At 48.4% G+C, this 22,634-nt stretch overlaps 1 protein-coding gene across 5 annotated transcripts in view; it reads left to right on the forward strand.

The window, feature by feature from the left end:
* Positions 1–22,634, forward strand: part of CDK5RAP2 (CDK5 regulatory subunit associated protein 2) — a 179,889-nt gene that overhangs the window by 45,487 nt on the left and 111,768 nt on the right. For all 5 annotated transcript variants that reach the window (XM_066367308.1, XM_066367310.1, XM_066367312.1 and 2 more), the window contains exons 9-12: positions 1,080–1,133; positions 1,983–2,102; positions 5,112–5,204; positions 8,755–9,309. In XM_066367308.1, the coding sequence (XP_066223405.1) occupies positions 1,080–1,133; positions 1,983–2,102; positions 5,112–5,204; positions 8,755–9,309 (822 nt within the window). The remainder of the gene's footprint in view (positions 1–1,079; positions 1,134–1,982; positions 2,103–5,111; positions 5,205–8,754; positions 9,310–22,634) is intronic.

Genomic DNA, 22,634 nt, shown 5'->3' on the forward strand with positions numbered 1-22,634 from the left:
AGCTCTGTGGGAAGTGGGGCGCACATTCAGTCCCCGTGGCTCACCCACAGTCTGCTTCTGAATGCTATCGCCTGTCAGCTGGGGACTCAGCAGAAACCGCCTCTGTCAGGGGCCCTGGCATATTTTGTCCCTTTCAGCTCTGTGTTCATAGACTTGGTTAAAAACACCAGTCCATGCCTGCTTGCCTCTGTTTTACTATGTGTTAATTTGTTCTTGCCCGGGACTTTCTTTTCATCCTTTGAGTTTTCTTAGGATAAAGTTATGGTACTTACTCGTTTCACCTTTTGTGGTTAGAGGCAGGCTTAAGGCCAGCTTTGGTCTCAAACGTCAAAGGCAGTGGGCAGGGGACTAGCCGGTACTGGGCCGGCCAGCACGTGGCGGGACGCAGTGTGCCGCCTCGCATTGTCCTCCCGGCCACCCTGCGAGGTAGAGAGCGCAGTCCCTCGTCGGATTTAGAAACAGGCTCGGCTCAGAGGATGTTGTATTTTCCAGGGCTCCAACAGGTGGGCTACTAGTACCAACCCCATAGCTGCCCTGGGCCCCCGTCCACACTAGGCGGCCTCCAGGGCAAGCTGTCTTCCCAGCAGGACCTGGGAGAGCAGGTAGGGTTAGTCCAGACCTTCTCATTCTGGTTGGACCACGGTGGCTGCTCATGTGGGGTGTTCACCTTAGGAGACGTCAGGAAAAGTCCTGGTTTCTTTATGGAGCAGGCTCTCCTTTGTCCCCAATAGAGCAGTGAATTCTTTTGCCGCCAATTAGTTTTTGGCTGTAATCAGCCTTTGTTTCCTGCTCCTTTGAAGCCTGTCTCACTTCCTGGGCTGTCCTTCCGAAGGTCTTTTTCACTGTCCAGTAGCTCCTGGGGTTACTCTCTGTGGGGCTGGTGATCACCAGAGTGGGCTGCTCGTCTTCACGTTTCTCCTCACCCACGTGGACTTCCGGGTGAGACAGAGGAGTGGACATCTGCTTTCATGGGTCACAGCAGGGGGAACAGTGAGCAAATGAGGTGCTCGTTCTAATTGTTCTGGGGAAGCCATTGGATTGTGGGTCCCTTCTGGGTACCAATTGCTGCCTTTTCGCAGGCCGCACAAATGGAGCGCCAGGCAGAGAGAAACTGCTTTGAAGAGAGGATCCAGGTATGTTGATACAATTTTTAAAACTGTGTTGAAGATTTACCCGTGGCTCTTGCTTTATTCTGAGTGCAGTAGATAATTCTGTGTGACAGTCGCTGTCACTCATGGAATGCTCCTGTCTGCCAGTCAAGCCTTAGGCACCGTGGAGAGGGCACCTCGATCTTGGCAGTAACTGTGTGGCAGGCATTCCCATCTTGCAGACACGGCACACGAGGCTCAGGGCGCTGAGGTCCCGTGCCCAAGGTCACGCAGCTCGGAGGCGGTGTGGCAGGGATTCAGACTTGCCGGCGTGGTTGCAGAGCCATCGCGCCGTGGTCCTGCAGGCATGGCAGCTGCATTTGTGTAGGCCAGCCAGCCGCGCCGTGCCTTCCTGTCCATTACCTCGTTTGATCCTCACCACAGCCTGGGAGGGAGACGGCAGTGATTATCTTTAGAAGTGAATTCAGACTATAAATGTATATGTTCATCCAACCAAATTCTCTGCTAGCTTTTGTAGCATTAAAGGAATGAAATTAATGATCTGTTATTTTGCCCCAAATAACCTGATAGAGTTTCAAAGACTCTGATGTGACTGTATTCAGATTCCAGAAGGCATTGGAGTCCTTCCCGTAGGAATAGCTGTCATCGTCGTAACTGATCTGATCCCCTCCCTTTCACCCGGCCCTCTTGCCGTGAGCGGTAACACAGGAACTGGGAGCCGCTGCCACTCTGTTCGGCTCTACTTGGAAACATTAATCACAGGCTGACAGGAACGAGATAGGATAACTGCATTGGAGTGTGCTCTTAAAGATATATACCATGCATTTTGGTTGGAACACATCAACTTAGTGAATCTTTTTAAATCTAATTTAGGCACTTCAGGAGGACCTGAGAGAGAAGGAAAGAGAAATTGCTACAGAAAAGAAAAATAGTTTAAAGCGGGATAAAGCCATTCAAGGTCTAACCATGGCGTTAAAGTCAAAGGAAAAAGAGGTATGTCTGGTATACCACAAGTGAGATTTTTCTTTATTAGCTTCTGTGACTGGCCTGCCCTACCCTGAATTTTTAGCTTTGATAAAAAGTTTATAAGAGAGCAGAGATGACTATAGCAGTGGGCCAGGGTCCTTTGTCAGAGAGAAGTTCTGTTGGAGTGTCTAGTCCAGCACTGCCCAGTACAAGTGTGTGAGTTACATATATAAATTTGATTTTTCTAATAGCCACTTTAAAAGAAGTAAAAAGAAGCAGCAAGTGAAAGTAACAGTGAGGTATTTAATACTTTTTAACATCTGAAGTCCAGATATTGCTTACAGCACATCTCAAGCCAGACTGACCACATGTCATATGTCCAGTAGCCACAGGAGGGTGGTGGCTTCCATACTGGACAGTGTAGGGCTAATCTTTGAAAGACGACAGAAAACTGAGTAAAGGAGTTTGGAGGGGCAAGGCCAGGTAGTTAGATAGCTAGCTGGGTGTTGTCTTTGGGATCCAGGGTGGTGGCTGATGATTCCGTGCTGTTCTCTTGTCGTTGGCGTACAACCTGCTGTGTCTCAGCAGCTGTGCCAGGCATGGAGCAGAGGGGCACCCCCAGCTCCGCCCACTAACCTAGTGGGGCAGAAAGACAGTGAAGGCGGTGTGATTGAGTGGAGTTCAGGGAGCTGTGGAGGTGGAGCGAAGGAGACCCAATCCAGGCTGGTGCATGCATTTGGGAAGGGAGGGTGGCACTTCAAGGAGCAGGTGTCTGAGCTGAATCTTAAACAACGCGTGGGAGTTAGCTGGGAAGGGAGACAGAGAAGAGGAGGCCATTTCATACAGAGGGGAGAGCACTGGCTGAGGCATTCAGTGGGGAAAGAGCCCGATATGTTTTTGTGGAACCAGAAGCAGTTCGAGGTTGTCAGAGCATCAAGTGCCGACTTAAGTGAGGTTGGAGAAGAAGCCGGAGAGGTGGCGGGGGGCCAGGTGGTGGTGGGACTCTTCATGGTTCACCGCTTGGGTGGCACTTCATTGAAGCTCTTAAGCAGGAGGGATGTGATCACATTTGCATTTTTTTTTTTTGTATTTTTCTGAAGTTGGAAACGGGGAGGCAGTCAGACAGACTCCCGCATGCGCCTGACCGGGATCCACCCGGCACGCCCACCAGGGGGCAATGCTCTGCCCATCTGGGTCGTCGTTCTGTTACAACCAGAGCCATTCTAGCGCCTGAGGCAGAGGCCATGGAGCCATCCTCAGTGCCTGGGCCATCTTTGCTCCAATGGAGCGTTGGCTGCGGGAGGGGAAGAGAGAGACAGAGAGGAAGGAGAGGGGAAGGGGTGGAGAAGCACATGGGTGCCTCTCCTGTGTGCTCTGGTCGGGAATCGAACCCGGGACTCCTGCACACCAGGCTGACGCTCTACCACTGAGCCAACCGACCAGGGCCACATTTGAATTTTTTTAAACTTAAATTTTAATTTAAAAATATTTTTCCATTGATTTGAGGGAAAGAGAGAGGGGAAGAGAGCGAGGTGGGTGGAAGGGGAGAGTAGGAGAAGCATCAGCTTGTTTCCGGTGTTCATTTAGTTGTGCTTTCGTTGTTTGTTTCTCATTCGTGCCCTGACTGGCGGTTGAGTCTGCCACCTCTGTCATGGTGTATGGGTGCTTGACCCACCGCTGAGCCACTGAGGGCCCACATTTGCTTTCTAATGAGGTCTCAGCCTGTATTCGGAGAGAATGGCGGCAGGGAGGCCAGTAGCCCGGGGAGAGCAACCAAATTCAGAAACGCTGACCTAGAGCAGTGGCCACAGCACGAGGGGAGGGGTGGGGCTGAGCCAAGAAATAAAATTAGAAATAATTAAATAATTAAAATTATATGATTGTCAAACCACTATACTATCCACCTAAAACTAATATAAAATAGTACTGAATGTCAACTGTAATTGAAAAATAAACTTAAAAATAAGTAAAATTAAGAATACAATCTAAAAAAGAAATAACTAATTAAAAATTAGAAGTAAATTTGGGGAAACGTGGTTAGAGGTAGGCATGGAGAGAAGGCGCAGTCCACGATGACTTCTGGCCGCGGGACTGGGGACATGGTCATGCCACCAACTCAGCATAGAGAATGGAGGGCAATGGTGAGGTGGGAGGGGTGGTGGCGGTGATGAGTCTCTGTGGACCTTCCAGGTGGGGTATCCAGGTGGCAGGAAGGCCTGCTGGTCTAAGGCTTGGGGAGAGCTCATCAGGCCTGCAGGTGTATATCTGGGAGTCACTCTTACACAGATGTGAGTTAAAATTCTGAGAGTTGATCTCCTTATCTGGAGTGTGTAGTGTGAGAAAGAAGAAGACTGCGGATTGCACTGCAGGGGACATCAGAGGCCCAGGTACAGGAAGAGGAATGTACAAAGAGGACGGAAGGGCTGGCTGTAGAAGTGTGGTGCTCATCAGGAGACTGGTGTTGGAGATCAAGGAGGGGAAGAGTGAGCGATCACCATTGCCAGATGCAGCAGAGCTGGCTCATAACGGTGGGAGCTGTAACTTGTATCAGGTGTGGGGAGCGCAGGGCCCAGTGGCAGTTGGAGACCTTCCATAGGTGGTGGCACCGGTGGTAGGTTGGTTCTGAGTGCTGGCAGAGTTCAGGGTGTGACCATGGGTGTGGGTGGCTGACTCTGGGGTGTATGGGAGTAGCCAGGCTAGGTTGTTGGATGGGTCATCTATATGGACCATAATAGTAATAATGATGGTAACAGAATGAGCCAGACATGATTTTCCACCACTGCCTGTTACCTCATTTAACACCACAATGCTGTGGTCGGGTGAGTGGCGATGTTCTCATTTTATAGTTGAGGGAATTGAGTCCCAGAGATTAAGTTTCATGCCTGAAGTCATCCAGCTAGTAAACAGCTGGACTAGAAATCCCACATTTCTGACTTCAGGCTTTTTCTGACTACAGAATCCTTGATTATAAGGGCGTGCAGAGATGGTCGAGGAGCCCAGTTGTGTACGTGACTGCTAGTCCTTGTCTTTACCCAGGTTGAAGAACTGAACTCTGAACTCAAAGAGCTCAGTGCTGCCTTTGCTAAAGCCGAAGAGGCCCACAGGAAAGTACAGACCCGGGAGCCCCAGGTGAGTGTCCACGTGGGCTGAAGCGGGTGTTTGAGCCTTAGTCCTGGTGAGGTCAGGACTTCGCAGCTGAAATCAGGAACTGAGGGAAATCTCAGTGGTCGTTAATAATAGAACCGTCTCATTCTAGGTAGAGGGAGTTCTCTATCAGTGTGGGTTCTTCTCCAGCCCCTCTTCAACATGACAGTGACAACAGTATTGATAATGATGACAGCTACCCCTTAGTTAGGAGTGCTGAGTTCACTCTGTGCAGGTAGAAGACTGCAGAATGTAGGGGTTATCTTGATTGTCACAACCCTGTGGGGAAGGTATTTATCCCCCTTGTATCTGTGGGTTTTTGAAGCTCAATGAAGATGTGCAGCCTTTTTATTCGCTGTCCCTCAGCTCGCAAGTGGTTGTAACTCAGTAAATGTAACTCATCCTCAAGGTGGGTGGGGAATATCTTCTGGCATAAAAATGTAGTAGTTACTTTGGTCTGTTTTTCAAATTCTCTACTAATAATGATATTATACCCATGGCTTTTGGTTTGTGGAGGCGCTCCATGTGACCTTTCTGTTGGGAATGAGAGATAGTGGAGTGAGTGATGGAATGGGAACTAGCTTTATCTATCCTGCACCCCCTGGAACGGAACTTTGGGTATCATTTAATCTTCACAACAACCCTGTGAACTAGAGGTCCTTACTTTCACAGATAAGAAAACTGAACTTCAGAGAACTTTCTGCATGTTGAGGAAGAATGATTTGTGTAGTATTATGTTTGGTTTTCAGTTTCTGACCGTGTCTAATTGGGCCAAATGTTTCCCACAGTTCAGAAGCATCTAACTGCTGAAATGTGATTCAAAAAGCAGGGTGGCATGCAGAAAAGGTAGAAAACTTTTCAAAGAAGTTTTCAAATGGCCATTTAAGGAAAATTTAGTATAGAAAGAGTTTTTATAAAGTGAATAGAATGTGTGAAATTGAATTCTTTGAGCCTGGATTTTTAAAGAGGCTTTGTCACAGTTTGTGTGATAGTCCTGCGAACTTTCATCACTTTATAAAAACTATTATCTTAATAATAACCGTTGCTATTCTGTGTATAACAAGTTCCTGTGTTACTGTCTCTAGCCATCCCCCCTTGAATTCAGTTCTCGTCCTAATTCCTGGTAGTTTATCGATGGTAATTGGAATCTGCAGTGGAGTGGGCAGGACCCCGGGAAGAACACAGGCTCTGGAGTCTTTTGAATCCATTAAAGCCCGATTTAATCACTTTCAGTCTGATGACAGTCCTGAGCCTCAGTTACTGAAATAGGTGTAATAATGTGTACCTTGCGAAGCTGGTAGGAGAAGCAGAGATTACCGTGTGTAAAGGTGCCTGTTTAGCTTTGCATTTATAATTAGTGTTGTTTTTTGTTGTTGTTTTTTTATATTTTATTTTTTTAAAATATATAATTAGTGTTTTAATAAAAGGTAACTAAAAATTGTTCAAGGTGAACATTTTCCCAGTCATTTCTTATTTTATTATTTTCAGTTTATTGGATTAAATAAGCACTGCCCCAGATACTTTTTTAATTTGGCCTGTGACCTAGGTTTCCCAGTTCTTTTTATTTGTTTTAATTTTAAAGGACACCAAAACAGACACTTCTGCAAAACCTGCTTTGAAAGTTGAATGGCTTTCCCCCTCAGTGTCTGTTGCTGCGTCCTGACTAGCAGCTGGGCAAACATGGGCCCGATGGCTGGGCTGTAGGGGCCCAGGAGTCACCCTCCACATCCAGGGTAACTCGGTTGCAGCCCGCCTCTCCTGAACAGCGAGGCTTACCTGCCGATGGTGGGGAGAACGGAGCTCCTGGGAGGGCCGGGAAGCTGGCGCAGCCCCCTTACGCCAGGTCTGAGTCGTGACCTGACAGCTCAGGTGGTCCTTGCTTTAGAATTTTTAATTGTAAGCCTCAGTCTGATTCAGAGAACAGACTAAAAAAACAAACAAACATGTTTTCTCCTGATTATAAATGTTGTGTATGCTCATTTTGGTATTTTTCCTCTAGGCTTTCTTCTATGCGTGCATTTTATTTTTTAGGTCATTTACAATTTGGTCTTCTGTTTTTTCATACAATGTAGTGACTTAGAAATATTCACGTATTATGAACTCTGTAAATAGTGTTAAGATTTTATTCTGCAGCTTCATCATATTTTACCCATTCTCATGTTCTTGCACGTGTAGGTTGTTTTATTTTTCACCGCTCTAAGTAATTCTGTGATGAGATTTTGGGTTCTTCCCCTGAGACTGAATTCTAGGAGCGGAATTGTTTGGGATGAGTGTGCACGGGTTTGTATGATGCACGCAGAGCTGACAGCTACACTCTGTCCGTCAGTCCTGTCAGTTTACCTTCCTGCCGGCACGTTTCCTGGCTTCTGGGTGCTTGGTCGTTCTCAGTGTGTCCTTTTCCCGGAGAGCTCGCCGGCACTGGTCAGCCCCGTGGAAACAGTCTCACCGGCTAAATGAAAACGTTTCCATTTGCTCTTTTTGATAACTGGTGAATTATAACATTTTTCCATATGCTTGATGGTCACAAAAGTATTTTCCCTAGTAGACCGACTGTGTGTTAGTGAAGGAAAGATGTGCTGGACACACTTGGCCTTGTGCTCTGCAGAATTGATGGCCTCTTGAGGTAGCCACTGAACCAACACCACTTCTCCCCGTGACTCTGGATCTGAGCCACTCGAATGTAGACAAACGTTGCCAGTGCTTGACTCCATCTCTGCTTTTCAAATGAAGCTGTTTATTCTGCCTTCTAAAAATAACTTACATTGTTTTTAAAGAAATCATTATAAAAGTTACATACTCACTAGCCTTAGAGCATTTGAAAATTCAGAGAAGTGAAGGAAAAAGTCAACTATATTCCCACCCATGAAAGACAGTTACTGTTAACATTCTGTGCTTTTCCTTCTTGTCTTAAAAAATATGTTTTTTTTAGCCTTATCAAGCAGTGCTACAGTGGGTAGAGCATTAGTCTGGGACACAGAGGACCCAGGTTCGAAACCCCAAGGTTGCCGGCTTGAGTGTGGGCTCGCCAGCTTGAGTGTGGGCTCGCTGGCTTGAGTGTAGGATCATAGACTTGACCCTATGGTTGCTGGCTTGAGCCCAAAGATTGCTGGCTTGAAGCCCAAGGTCTCTGGCTTGAGCAAGGGGTCGCTGGCTCGGCTGGTATTCCCCCAGTCAAGGCACATATGAAAGCGCAATCAATGCACACCTAAGGAGATGCAACAAAGCATTGATGCTTCTCATCTCTGTCCCTTCCTGTCTCTCTCTCTCTCTCTCTCTCTCTCTAAAAAAGAATAAAATAAAAAATAAATGTTTTTTTATACAGTTGTAGCTTCTTCCCCTTTCCTTAAATATCAACATCATAGCATAAACATTACCTGAGTTATTTCAAAATGTTCATATTACTGTGCTTTGGGTCTTGAATGTTGTTTATGTTACCTCCCGCCCGCCCACCCTGTCCAAGGTAAAAAGGAGCCCAGCTCTTGGTTTGTTTCATGAATTATGGAAACAAGCTTTCTCCCCTCTCCCCCTCTACTAGGGGTCTGAGGATTATGAAGCCGCCCTGTCAGAAAAGGCAGCCCTGTTGGCTGAGCTGCACTCGGAAAACCTCACCAAGAGTGCAGAGAACCGCAGGCTGCACCGGAACCTCCAGAAGACGGCCCAGGAGCTGAGCGCAGTGCAGCAGGAGAAGGGAAGACTGGAGAAGGACCTGGAGGCAGCCTGCCGGGACCTCCAGAAGAGCACCCAGGAGCTGAGCGCAGTGCAGCAGGAGAAGGGGAGACTAGAGAAGGACCTGGAGGCAGCCCGCCGGGACCTCCAGAAGAGCACCCAGGAGCTGAGCGCAGTGCAGCAGGAGAAGGGGAGACTGGAGAAGGACCTGGAGGCAGCCCGCCGGGACCTCCAGAAGAGCGCCCAGGAGCTGAGCGCAGTGCAGCAGGAGAAGGGGCGACTCGAGAAGGACCTGGAGGCAGCCCGCCGGGACCTCCAGAAGACCTCCCAGGAGCTGAGCGAGGTGCAGCAGGAGAAGGGGAGACTGGAGAAGGACCTGGAGGCAGCCCGCCAGGACAAGAGCGAAGGGGACGGCACCATCCACGTGAGCACCCTGTTCCCGTGGGAAATAGCGGGCAGTGCGGGGCTGTGGTCGCTGTGCTTGGGTGATGTGGGGCATCTCCCCAGGTCACTTTCCCTGTCACGGGCGTCTCCCAGGACACGTCCTCTGTCATGGCACCTTCCCATGTTGTGTAGACTGCAGCCTGATTGTGTTGAGTGGTGCATACTCCTCATTGATTTCACATGCTTTACTTAATAATTTCCTCCTGTGTTGGACATTTTGGCTGTTTAAATGATGCTACAGTAAACGTCTTGGTCATAAAGGCATTTTCTCTTGAAATCCTCAGATAAATTCTGAGAAGTGAGCTTACTGGGTCAGATGTTGCAAATATTTTATACGAGTTAGTCATCCTGCCAAAGTATTTGTCCAAAGGGCCAGTCTAGTTTATGTTGCCATCAGCAATATTGGAGAGTGTTAGTTCATTGAATGTTATGAAAAGACCCATTCCCTGTATTTATTCATGGTTGTCGAACACTAAGTATGCCTGGTTTAGATGCTGGTGGAAATACGAGACATGGCCTCTATAGGTTATTTTTCTAAGGGAGTTGAAAATGTTATAGATGACAAAATGCAAGGCAGTTTGAAGTCCAGAGCTAATGAATGTAGCTCGTATAGTCAGTGCAGAAGGTCCTTGTAGGATGGAGTGGTCAGGAAAACCTTCCAGAAGGAGATGGTGCTGGAGTGGGTTGTGAAGAGTGGGGTTTGCATAGTGTGCCTTTGTGGATGAGGTCAGAACGAGACTGGCAGGTGGTCCTTTTTATGGAGGGCTGGTTTTCATAGTCACTTTTTGTATTGCTCCAATTTTGTTTTTTTTAGGTTAACAAAACCTGTGGGATAACAGGATTTTTTTTTTTTAAGTTTAAAATAGTTCCCTTTCTCCTTCACTGTCATAAAAATATTCAATAAAGTTTGGATGGGGAGAATATACATAGCTCTATATTCACATGTAATTTTTTACATTATAACTTACTCTTGGCAATAAAGAGCTAGATAACAACATTAAGAGAGTGTGGTGGGCCCTGGTCGGGTAGCTCAGTTGGTTAGAGTGTCATCCTGATACGCCAAGGTTCTGTCCCTGGTTGGGCACGTATAAGAACCAACTAAAAAATGTATAAATAAGTGGAACAGCAAATCCCTCTCTCTGATTAATCAATAAAACTTTTAGAAAGAGTTTAAAGGAGGCTCTACTGTAATTTATTTACCTGTCCCTCCATTGTCAGATATTGTTTCCTTAAGTCACTTTTGAGGTAAGCGCCAGTGTTTCTAAAATGATTTTGGGCTGTTATTGGTAAAAATCTGTATTCTTAGGAAAAAATGGACATTTGTAATTAAATTGCTGGCAGGACAGGGGACTGGATGCTGCCAGAGCCAGATCTCCCTCTCTCAGAGCTGGACCCTTTCTCCTGCCTCCCCTTCCTCCAGTTCCAAGTGGTGCACCCGTCCCTGCCAGCCCTGCTGGGATCGCAGCTTCCCGGCTCACTGCATGGAGGAAGGAGGGCTCACACTCCTCTCCCCGCTGTCTCCCTGGCAGGATGGCTGGAGGGGTGAGGTGCTCAGAGGCCCAACTTGGGTCACATACCTGTTCTGTCAGAAGTGTGCATGCCATTATTGTCAGCTTCCCCTAGAACCAGTTGTTTTGAGGGAGAGGAGCTGTTACTCAGAGAAAGTGCTGTTTTGTTTCAGGACAGTGGGCAGACTGAAACACAGCTTTGTTCTAAATATATCCCTCAGGAGAGCATGTGTGGGACTCAGAGCTTCCCAGAATCTTGGGGCTACTTTTCTGTATCAGGTCATATATATGTTGCATACAAGATGATGTCCTTTTTTTTACATATGTATTGTATCACAGACATATCTCTTTAACTTCTGGTTATATTCTGAGAATTTGGCTGTGTCCATGTCATATGCATATGGATATTTCATGCCAGATCTTGGGGTCACTGGATTGTTCAGAGTCTGGGGAAACATGCTGGATGGTGTTTTTTGTTTTTGTTTTTTTTAGGTGAGAGGAGGAGAGATAGTGAGGCAGAATCCCACATGGTCCCCAACTGGGATTCACCTGGCAACCCCATCAGGGGCTGATGCTCGGGGTACTGAGCTATTTTTAGCACCTGAGGCTGATGCGCTCCAGCGGAGATATCCTTAGCACCTGGGGCCATGCTCGAACCAATTCGAGCCACTGGCTGCCAGAGGGTAAGAGGAAGAGAAAGAGTGGGGAAGCTGATCATCACTCCTCCTGTGTGCCCTGACTGGGAAATGAACCCAGAACATTCATAGGCTAGGCTGACACTCTATCCACTGAGCCTCTGGCCAGGGCCCTGGGGTGGTGTTTTTGCTTCTTAGTGCTGCCGTGCATGCAGGGGAAGAGCATAACTACTGCCCTTGCATGCCTGATCAGTTCGTTCTATTAACTAGGTTCTTCAGTTAAAGAAAGCCTTCCTCACCAGCTGCTACTGCTGTTGCTTTTGGATAGAAACAAACAGAAAACCAGACCTTTAATGTTTCTGCCCTGGCAAAGGGAAGGATCCATCTACATATTCAGCAGGCTCTCAACTTAGCCTGGGGACATTTCCATAACAGATACAAACAAGGAAAGTGTGAAGGGAGCACAGGGGAAGGAAGTGGCCGCAGGACCAGAGCAGGCTTCTGGGGAAAGTATCTCCTGAACTGTGCTGGTGGTGCTGGTGGTGAAGGTCCAGTCTAAGGTTACTAGATAGACAAGGGAGGGGAGGAGGGAAGGGAGAAGGAGGGAAGGAGGGAGGGGAGAAGGGAGGAGAGAAGGGGAGGAGTTTGTACAGAAGGTGGAGATACAGACGGGTGAGAATGTATGTTTTGGGGGAAACAGTAAGAATACGCAACTTGAACTACTGTGTTTATTTGAAACTTCAAAAACTGTAACATTTCTTTTGGTGTTTTAAAAACATTTTCAGGGGCTTATGGTTAGTCATGAAATTAAAACTAAAGATTAAAGGTCCACAAAAAATAAGGGTGACTGCCTGACCAGGCAGTGGCGCAGTGGGTAGTGTTGGACTGGGATGTGGAGGACCTAGGTTCCAGACCCCGAGGTCGCCAGCTTGAGCCCGGGCTCATCTGGCTTGAGCAAAAAACCCCAAAAAACAAAAAAACTCACCAGCTTGGACCCAAGGTTGCTGGCTTGAGCAAGGGGTTACTTGGTCTGCTGAAGGCCCACGGTCAAGGCACATATGAGAAAGCAATCAATGAACAACTAAGGAGTCGCAACAAAAAACTGATGATTGATACTTCTCATCTCTCTCCATTTTTGTCTGTCTGTCCCTGTCTATCCCTCTCTCTGACTCTCTGTCCTTGTAAAAAAAAAAAAAGAACATAAGGGTGACTGGTAAAGTGGAGCCAGTGAGTAAGTAGAAACGCACCTTGTGATACCGCCCCAGTACTGGGGGGGGGGGGGGTTTGTTAATGTTTAGCTGGTAGCTCCTGGCACGGTCAGTAAAAAGGGAAATCCAGTTACCAGGTCCAGTGTTCATAAGATGAACATGTTAAGATAAAAGGACAGCTTTTGCCAGCATTCCGGCCTGAGGGGAAGTATTGCCTCTGGTGGGTTTTTATAAAGAGTTCTCTGAGTAGTATACAGAGTCTCTGACAATACCCCATTCAATAAAAACAATTTTGCACAGGGCCAGATCAATGTCATCCAAGTCGGTAAGCTTGTACGCATTAAGTTAAGGTCTTCAGTCCCTGGGACTGTGTCTAGCTGTTTCCCATTCTCGTTTCTTGAAGAACGACAAAATCAGTGGGAAATATTGCAGCCCTGTTTGTAGATGCGCCTGGCTCACAGCCTTTGCCATGGTCCTTATAAAGCAGGGGTCCCCAAACTTTTTACACAGGGGGCCAGTTTACTGTGCCTCAGACCGTTGGAGGGCCGGACTATAAAAAAAACTATGAACAAATCCCTATGCACACTGCACATATCTTATTTTAAAGTAAAAAAAAACAAAACGGGAACAAATACAATATTTAAAATAAAGAACAAGTAAATTTAAATCAACAAACTGACCAGTATTTCAATGGGAACTATGCTCCTCTCACTGACCACCAATGAAAGAGGTGCCCCTTCCAGAAGTGCGGCGGGGGCCGGATAAATGGCCTCAGGGGGCCGCATGCGGCCCGCGGGCCAGGCCGTAGTTTGGGGACCCCTGTTATAAAGAGTACTAGATTTTACAGCCTTCCCTGAACTCTTTCTGATGGTAAGGCAACAAGTTCTCTTTGGGATGTGATCAAACCATCCTCTGCCTATGCCAGAAACATTTATTGCAGTCTCTCTGTGCCTGCTTTTAAGCATTTCGGAGGGAGACAGCGCCTGTCTGAGCGCAGCTTGGATAGAGACGTATGAATTTACTGCGTTCGGTTGCATGTGAACGGTGAGAAGTTTGGCCATAAGAGTCTTTTGTCGTGTTTGTTTTCATTACCTGTGATTGTGGTGACCCTGTGCTCGTTGACTCAGCATGTGTGGTAATTTGCAGTTCACTTGTTTATTCAAGGGACATTTGTTGAGTGCTTGCAATGGTGCAGCCCCTGTGGTTAGGCTCTGGTGACCACAGTTTGGTTTTTGCTCTGGAAGTCTTTTTGCGCTAAGAAAGGTCAAAACGTGAGCGTCTCACAGATAGGAGGATCCCTTTCGTTGTAGTATGCCTCCTTGCCACCAGAGGGACCCACATCCCTTTGAGAAAATCCAGAAGGCCTTTGCAGAAGCAAATGAAAATCCAGCCTTCCCAAGTTGGTGTCCTCACTGTGATGTTGGCAGTGCCCTAGCTTCTGTGGTCTGAGACAGGAGTGCTGCCTGCGCTCTCACGTCCTTGCCCTCACGTCCTCGACTTTGGTACACTGGCTGCAGAGACAGAAGGCTCTCCTGCTAGGGTGTGCATGCACTTGTGTGTGCGCGTGCCTGTTTGTGTGCATGCGGGTGGGCGTTTGATGAAGCTGATAAAGAGTGATACATCTTTATGTTAGATTTGCTTCTCTGGTTCAGGCATTCTTTGTGCTGTTGGGGTGCGTGGGGGAGACGTGTAAATCTCAGTCTTTTTCCCACGGCTTTAGAAGCAACGTATATTAGACATTGGTTTAGCTATATTCCCCAGACTGTCTCATAATGCTCTTGTCTGTTACGAGGCCTGTCATCCACTACTCTGACAACTGTGTGCTTCAGTACCTGGGCACTTATCTCTGTGGGATGCATTTGCTGGCTAAAGCCCAAAAATCTAATTAAAGTTGTACCTGTCACCCAGCTGGCTAATCCCGTGTGCTTTGACAGGAGCGGGTTTAATTTCAAGGTAGTTCAGCCTGAACCCTCTGGTTCTCACATGCGTTTGTTGATGGATGGCTCCAAACGAGATTGTGACAGCATTCAGAACATCCCTTGGTGAACCATAATCAAAACGTGGCACTTGGAGACGGAGTCTGCAGGCTGGCTGCTTAGGGCTAAGACCACAGACCTCGGGCAGCGTGACCTTCACCCAGGGTCACAGTGCCCCATGCCTTCTTTTGTTAGTTTTAATCAGGTGCCAAGATTTTGAGTTGGTATCTTTGTAGGACCATATACAGTTTAAATGTCTGATGTTGGGAGAAGGTCTGTCTTTGCAAATTCCAGTTTCTCATAAGAGAGGCTGAACGCGGAGACTTTGGTGTCAAACTGGATTTGAATCCTGGCTCCATCACTTGTGAGCTGTTGGACTATGAGCCAGTGACTGCGCCTCTCCAAACAGTGCGTCGATTTGCGGCCATTTCTTGTCAGAAAAACAGATTAGTTTTAGGGATTATAGGAGATAAGGCACGTAGCTTAGCATCACACCTGGCACATCAGAAATGATCAGGGGACATTGCCGTTTTTGACGATGGTGGTGATGCTGCCGCCTTGGGAGCTATGATCCCATGCTCAAGCCAGCAACCCCACACTCACGATGGATGAGCCTGCACTCAAGCCGTTAACCTCAGGGGTTTAGTAGGTGTCCTTGGAATAGTGGAAAACAGGGCTGGGCTTGAGCTGGAATCTCAGCTTCAGCAGGTGCTTAACTCTCTGCCTCTACCTCAGTTACTTAACCTCTCTGAACTAATGTTTTTCTCCCCTAAAATGGGATTGGTTGCATCTACTTTAGGGTTAAATAAATGAATTTAACTAAATGAATAACCAAATTTAGTGCGTGAGAAAATACCTACAGTGGTTCCTGGTGCATAGAAGTAGGTCCTCAGTATATCACATTCCTCTTCTTTCTTTTCCTGATTTCAGTTGTGTGGCAGGTGCCGGCTCAGGACTTTGAATGACAAACCACCGCCTGCTAGAATCTAATGGGCCCTGTTGACTAATAAACGTGGTCTGCCCTTTTACCAGTCCAGTCAACAAAGCTGTAAATTTCTTCCTTGACCAACACTCATCTCTCCTTTGAAGAAAGTGCTTGTCTGTTCTTTTCTAGCCGATGGATCCCCTGGGAAGGAGTCGGGGCCCTGCGAGAGCGAGAGACTCTGGAGTATCTCACTGCCTCGTGCCTGTGGCGCTGGGGGCGCTTCCATCAGTTTGCATGTCGAATTGCTCTCGTCTTTCTGGGGCACAGACAGAAAGGCTTTCCCTGATCTCTGGTTCTTCTTTTACATTTTCTGTGCCAGGCTCTGTCCCGGGCACTGGGAGTACAGGCCAGAATTAAGTCAGCCGTAGTCTCTGAAGAAATCTAGTAGAGAAGTATAATAGAAACGAGACAATGAGCTACTTAGAATACAGCGTGGTAAGTGCGGTGGAGGGCCCCGTGCTTTGGGAGCACGGAGACTGGAACTGCGCTGAGAGGGGGAGGGGAGGGAGCGCAGGCCTCGCCGAGGAGGTGGCCTTGAGCTGAGACTCGAAGGAGACGGGAGGTGCCCTGCATTCCTGGTAGAGGGAGCGTTCTGAGTGCGCCTGGCCCGAGGGGACACGGTGCTGGGGCCGGAGCAGAGGGCGGGAGTGCCCCACTGCGTCATCCAGGTGGGGCTCACAGAGGTGCGGTGCTGCGCCCGGTGTCTGGCCGCTGTTCTGAGACTCACCTGGGCCTCGGTCCCGGCATGGCTCCTCGCACCGAACTTCCAGTCCTCACAGCCAGTACCACACGTCGGTCAGTTCCCCGTGACGAGGGCTGGCTCATTCCGGCGGCTTCTGTGTATTTTTTTAAGCATGTGGATTCTTTGTTCAAGTGAACTCTCCTGGAGAGAAAACATATAAAAGTCGAGCTGCTCAGGGTGAAGTGAGGTCGGAGGCCTGGTACTGCCCCTCTCCCCACCATGTCCTGCTTCTGCCGTGGCCCCCGGGAGCCACTCGGCTCCACAGAACGAGGCTTGAAAGCCACTCTCTCACACTAGTTCTGGAATCTGTCCATCACTGGGTTTCTATACCTCATTAAGATTTTGGAGAAGTTTCCTTTGTATATTTAAAGGTAACCACTGAGCACTTTGACAAGCTTTCTCACCGCGAAACCTGATAAGGTAGAAATTTGATGGATGAGAACCTTCTCATTCTCCATCTGGCCAGAGATAAAACAAACTAGCTGACTGGAGAGGGAAGGAAGAGGGCCTGGCTTTTCATTTCTAATGTGGGTTCTGAGATTATAGGGCTATTTTATTTTTCAAATAATCCACTTTTTAAAAATCAGTGTGCTCTAAGAGAGTCCTGACGTGCAAAGGCCCCACTCAGCTCAGTGCTGGTCCAGAGCGTCCCTGCGAATCTGCCAGGAGAAGTGCCCATTAGGGAAGAGATCGAGGCCACTCAGTTGATGTCGTCACCCAGAACTTGCTGTGGCCGCACTCGCTTGCGGCTAGGCGGTGCAGCCGGGGCTCCTGAGCTCCCCTCGGTGGCTTCTTTCACTAAAATCATGTAACACATTCTCATGCTTTTCCTCAAGTCGACTGATACAGATAGTTGGCCGAGTTTGGGCATAATCCTACGGCTTCTTGTTCTTGGTTTGAAAGATCACTACTTTAGTGAAAATAATACACAAATAGACCTGTTCTTATTTTTATTTTATTTTTTAAAAGAGACAGAGACAGGAAAGGAGAGAGATGAGAAGCATCAACCTGTAGTTGAGACATTTTAGTTCATTGACTGCTTTCTCATATGTGCCTTGACCGGGGGCTCCAGCCAAGCCAGTGACCTTGGGGCTCAAGCCAGCAACCATGGGGTCATGTCTATGATCCCATGCTCAAGCCAGCGACCCCACACTCAAGATGGATGAGCCTGCACTCAAGCCGTTAACCTCAGGGTTTTGAACCTTAGTCCTCAGCATCCGAGGTCGATGCTCTGTCCACTGAGCCACTGTGAGATCAGGCACAGATAGACCTGGCTTTAAATCCTAATTCCAGCACCCTTTACTTCAGCTAAGTTGCCTGAGCGTTTCACACTTCAATTTTCTGACTGGTAAATGGATATAATCAGGGCATCTGCTTCTTGGGGTTGTGAGTGTTGGATGGGGTGATGGTGCTTTCGGGTGATGGTGTTTTTGAAGGATGATTGCTGAGGGCAGAATAGGACAGGAGGGCTTTGTTGAAGACTTGGTGCTTGGACTGGGCCTTACCAGATAAGGATGCTGTTTCCAGGCAGAATTGGCGCTGTTTTGTCGTATTCTTCTAGTTGGGCCAATGAGTCGAGGTGCAGGGCCTGGGGAGTGTCACTGACGCGGTTGGGTGAGGAAGGCTAATAGGCAGGCAGGGCCTGTTGACAGGAGGCTGGAGTGAGGGTTCAGGTGCGTTCTTTCTGCAGTCAGCCAGGAGTCCCTGAGGGCTCGGGCAGCGATGAAACCATCAGGGGTGTGCATGTCATTCCGTGGGTGAACCAGAGACGAGACCAGTTAGGAAGGTGTGCAGTTGGCCAGATGGGAACTAAGTTCTGAAGATGGCAGTGGGATGAGGGAGAGGAGGGCCAAGAGTGTAGGAAGGGACACTTCTCTTTTCTCCCCCAGGACTTCGGCCTCTGCCCTTCCTAACATCCCCTCCAGGGGGGAGGGAACGGACTCATCTGGTTATTCAGAGTCCAGGGCGTTCGCTGGGCACCCTTGCTGATGGGGGGGTTACTGGACCCTAAGGTACGAGCCCACGTTCCAGGTTCTTTTGCTTTCTTAGCTTCGGACTCGGCCTGGCCTGGCCTTTGTCGGGTGGGTGGCTCCCTGAAGCGGCAGAAGCCCTATCCACTGACAAACCACAACCAGGAACAGCTCTCAGTTTTATCAGGAAGCCCTGCTTTGGGTATGAGATTGTTAGTCTGCGATCGGTCATTTCTTACGTCCAGCTCCTATGAGAACTCTGCGGGTGGTAGGCCTGGCTGGCAGGGCAGGACTGGGCACTCGCGTCCACGTGAAAGCACCAGCTCCTCACGGCTCCTCTGTCATGTGCTCTGTGTGGAGGATGTGCTGTGCCCTCGGGCCTGGGTGACCTGCTGGGTGACAAGTGTGTGAGAGGGAGGGGAGGAGCCGGACAGCGTGGCCAGGTTGACAGTGGTGCTGTGGCCACACGAGGGAACCTGGGAGTGGAGGCCAGCCTGAACGCTATGCTTCCTGATGGGGAGGTGACCCAGTGTCCTTTCCTGTCACCTGCTCCTGTGCTGGGCACCCATCTTGCATTCTCTCATTTAACCATCCAGGGACCTGAGGTGTTTGTTTTATTATTCCCATTACGGGAAAGGAAACAAAGATTTAAATTGTCTATCTTTAGCCACACAGCTTTTTAGCAGTAAAGCCAGGATGCAAGGTCAGGTCTGCCTGTCTTCACAGCCCGAGAATATTGAAGGAGGTTTGGAGAAACCACCCAAGATGATCAATTTTCAGTTCTGATTGTTTTGCTCAGGCGAGACATGCTGTCTCCATGCCTCCCCTAAACGTATATTATGACTCCAGTGGTGCCGAGCACATGAGCCCGTCGGCTGTCTCTGTGTTGCCATGGCAGCTGCTCCTCCTCAAGGCCACCTGAGCACACCTGTCTCCCTTTCCTGCAGTGGTCCATTTACCTCAAGCCTTCTCTGACTGCCCTTCATACGAGGTCCACGATCCTTAGTCCTGCCCCATCCATTAACAGGAAGGCCTCAGTCTCCGGCTGGCATTTCCATCAACCCTGCGTCCTGGAGAAACTATAACGTTAGTTTGGGGCGTTGAAATTACTTACCAAGGGGAGCCCATATCACAGACTGGCTTTATATTTCTTTGGTCTTCACAGTGCAGTTGGTGGAAGGAGCACAGGATTCGGGGTCACACTGACTGAGGTTGAATTTCAGCACTTGTTACAACTCACTGTTGTAAAGCTTTGCGGGAACCTCTCAACCTCTGTGAGCCATAGTTGCCTCTCTAGGAACACAGGACTAATAATACCATGTAGGCAGTCATTAGGGGAGAGATGTTCTAGGTAAATATGCCTCGGCCTGTGCATGGCTCATAGCTGGTGCTCAGCAAATACTAGTTTCTCTTACTGATGTTTATAATAATGGAAATGGGTTATACTCTTTGTGTCCTGAGACCCTGATTAATGGTGAGGGCCGCCTAGTCCCCAAAATGTACATACAAATAAATTTGCATAGGCTCCCAGGGGTCTATTCAGTGGACCATAGGTTAAGAACCCCTAATCTTACAAATGACAAAACTACATGTCCTTTGTGGGATTTTGGAACAGGTCATTTTCATGTTGTCAACTCTGTTAGGTTGAGGGACATGTGAAAGAAATGACACAACATTAATAACCTTTCTTACTTTAAACATGCTAGAAGTTCTTAACCTAGGTAGCCAAATTAGAATTTTATAAGCAAATGAAATGGAGAATGGAATAAATTATTGCTGAACACACACGTACATGCACACAAGGACTTGAACCAGACATCAAAATCTGGGTCTGTTAGATGTCGGTATAGAGGAGGAAACTGAATGTGGGAAATGGTGTACGTGGACCTGTAATTAATGTGCACATGAGTGATGCACATGCTCTACTTAACACAATACATAAACATTTTAAAATTGGAAAGTTGTCATGATCTTTCTAGGATGGCAGGCAAATTTATTGTGAATTTAAAGATGTTTCTAAATGGCTTATGGTTCCTATTTTCTCATCAGTTTTTAGGAAGAGGTTTTAAAAGAGAACTGTGGAGTGGATTGGGGTCATTGCAAAAGAAATCCAAACCTTTGTCATTGTATGGAAGTGAACTGAGAGTCTTGGAATCAGAGGGACGTGGGGTCAGGCAGGTGCTGTCCCTAGTGACTGTGACCTTGGATAAATGACCTCTGTGAGCCTGTTTCCTCATTCATAAAATGGAAGCAACCCCATCTACCTTATCCATCCATCCACCCACCCATCTATCTATCCACCCATCTATCCACCCATCCATCCACCCATCCACCCATCTACCCACCCACCACCCACCCATCCATCCATCCACCCATCCATCCATCCATCATCCACCCACCCATCCATGCACCCACCCACCCATCCACCCATCCACCCATCCATCCATCCATCATCCACCCACCCATCTACCCACCCATCCACCCATCCATCCATCCACCTATCCATCCATCCATCCATCCATCCATCCATCCATCCATCCATCCACCCACCCACCCATCTACCCATCCACCCATCCACCCACCCACCCATCCATCCATCCATCCATCCATCCATCCATCCATCCACCCACCCACCCATTCATCTATCCACCCATCTATCTACCCATCCATCCACCCATCCACCCATCCACCCATCCACCCATCCACCCACCCATCCATCCACCCATCCACCCATCCACCCATCCACCCATCCATCCATCCATCATCCACCCATCCATCCATCCATCCACCCACCCACCCATCCATCTATCCACCCACCCATCCACCCACCCACCCACTCATCCATCCATCCATCCATCCATCCATCCATCCATCCATCCATCCATCCACCCATCCATCCCCCTATCCCCCCATCCACCCAGCCAGACAGCTTTCCAACCAGCCAACCAGCCAACCAACAGGTATTTATTAGGTACTGTTCTGGCTACCTATTACTGCATAACAAATGATTTGAAAACTTGGTGTGTTAAAACAATAATCATTTTATTATATGTCATGATTTTTGTGGGCCGGGGGTTTGTGTAGGGCTCAGCTAGGTGACTCTCTGCTCTGTATGGTCCAGGTCACTCATGGTGTTCAGGTGGTGAATGGGCTGGTCTGGAGGGTCCATGACTCTTCCATCACATGTCTGGTGCTTTTTAGGGAATGGCTGGAAAGCTAAGCACAGCTGGGATTGTCAGTTGCATTAAGGTAGCCATACTTCCTTAGCTGGTGACAGGGCTCCCAGAGTGTTGCAAGAGAAGAAAGTTGGAAGCTGCCAGTTTCTAAGCTTTACTTAGAAAGTTTCTGAAAGTTGAGCTTAGAAACCGGCACAGTGTTGTTATTTCTGCTATATTCTATTGGTCACAGTAGTCACTGTATTGCCCAGATTATAGCTATAGGGAGGGGACACAGACTCTGTAGCCCCGTGATATATAGATTGATGGCTATCTGTATTTTGCCACGAGAGCCTCCTCTGTGCCAGGTACCATTCTAGGTGCTGGAGATGCAGGAGTAAACAAAGCACACAGAAGCCCCTTCCCTCGCGAGCCGGCATTCTGCTGGGGGAGACTATACACAAAACCCCGAAATTAAACCAATCCTATGTTAGAAGACGCTCTCCGGAAGCAGAGTGAAGGGAAGAAGTATGGAGAGCAAGGGTGTGTTGGGGCTAGCTGTTATTTTAGGAGGGACGGTCAGGGAAGACTGGATGAGAGGTGACATTTGAGTACAGACTTGGTAGAAGAAACAAGGAAGCCGGCTTGAACTTTCCAGGCAGAGAGAGCAGCAAGCGTAAAGGTCTTGAGCTGGGATGTAGGTGGAATATAAGAGAAGCAGCGAGAAAGCCGGGCTTGCTGGAGCAGAACGGGTAGAGGAGGAGCAGCAGGAGGCGAGGTCCCCACGGCTGGGCTGCGGGGGTCCAGGCGGAGCAAGGCCGTGCAGCCGGTGTAGGCTGTGAGGATTACCTGGGTCAATACAAAGTGCCCAGCGCAGGGCCTGGAACAGTAGTAGCCATTTGACACATAGTAGCTTTTAATACCGACTGAACCCAGGTGTGGGAGCCCCCAGGTCCGCCTCCCTCCACGCCCACTGCCCAGCCGCAGCGGCTCCGCACTGGTGCGTGTGCCCATTCTGATTGGTAAACTGCTCGCCAAGCACAGGAAGGCAAGAGAACAGTGAAAGGTTTGAAAGGCGAATCCTCAGAATCCCTCTCCTCTAACAGCGTTAGTAAGACAGATGGAC

Source organism: Saccopteryx leptura, chromosome 2 (assembly GCF_036850995.1).
Source record: "Saccopteryx leptura isolate mSacLep1 chromosome 2, mSacLep1_pri_phased_curated, whole genome shotgun sequence".
NCBI classification, from domain to species: domain Eukaryota; kingdom Metazoa; phylum Chordata; class Mammalia; order Chiroptera; family Emballonuridae; genus Saccopteryx; species Saccopteryx leptura.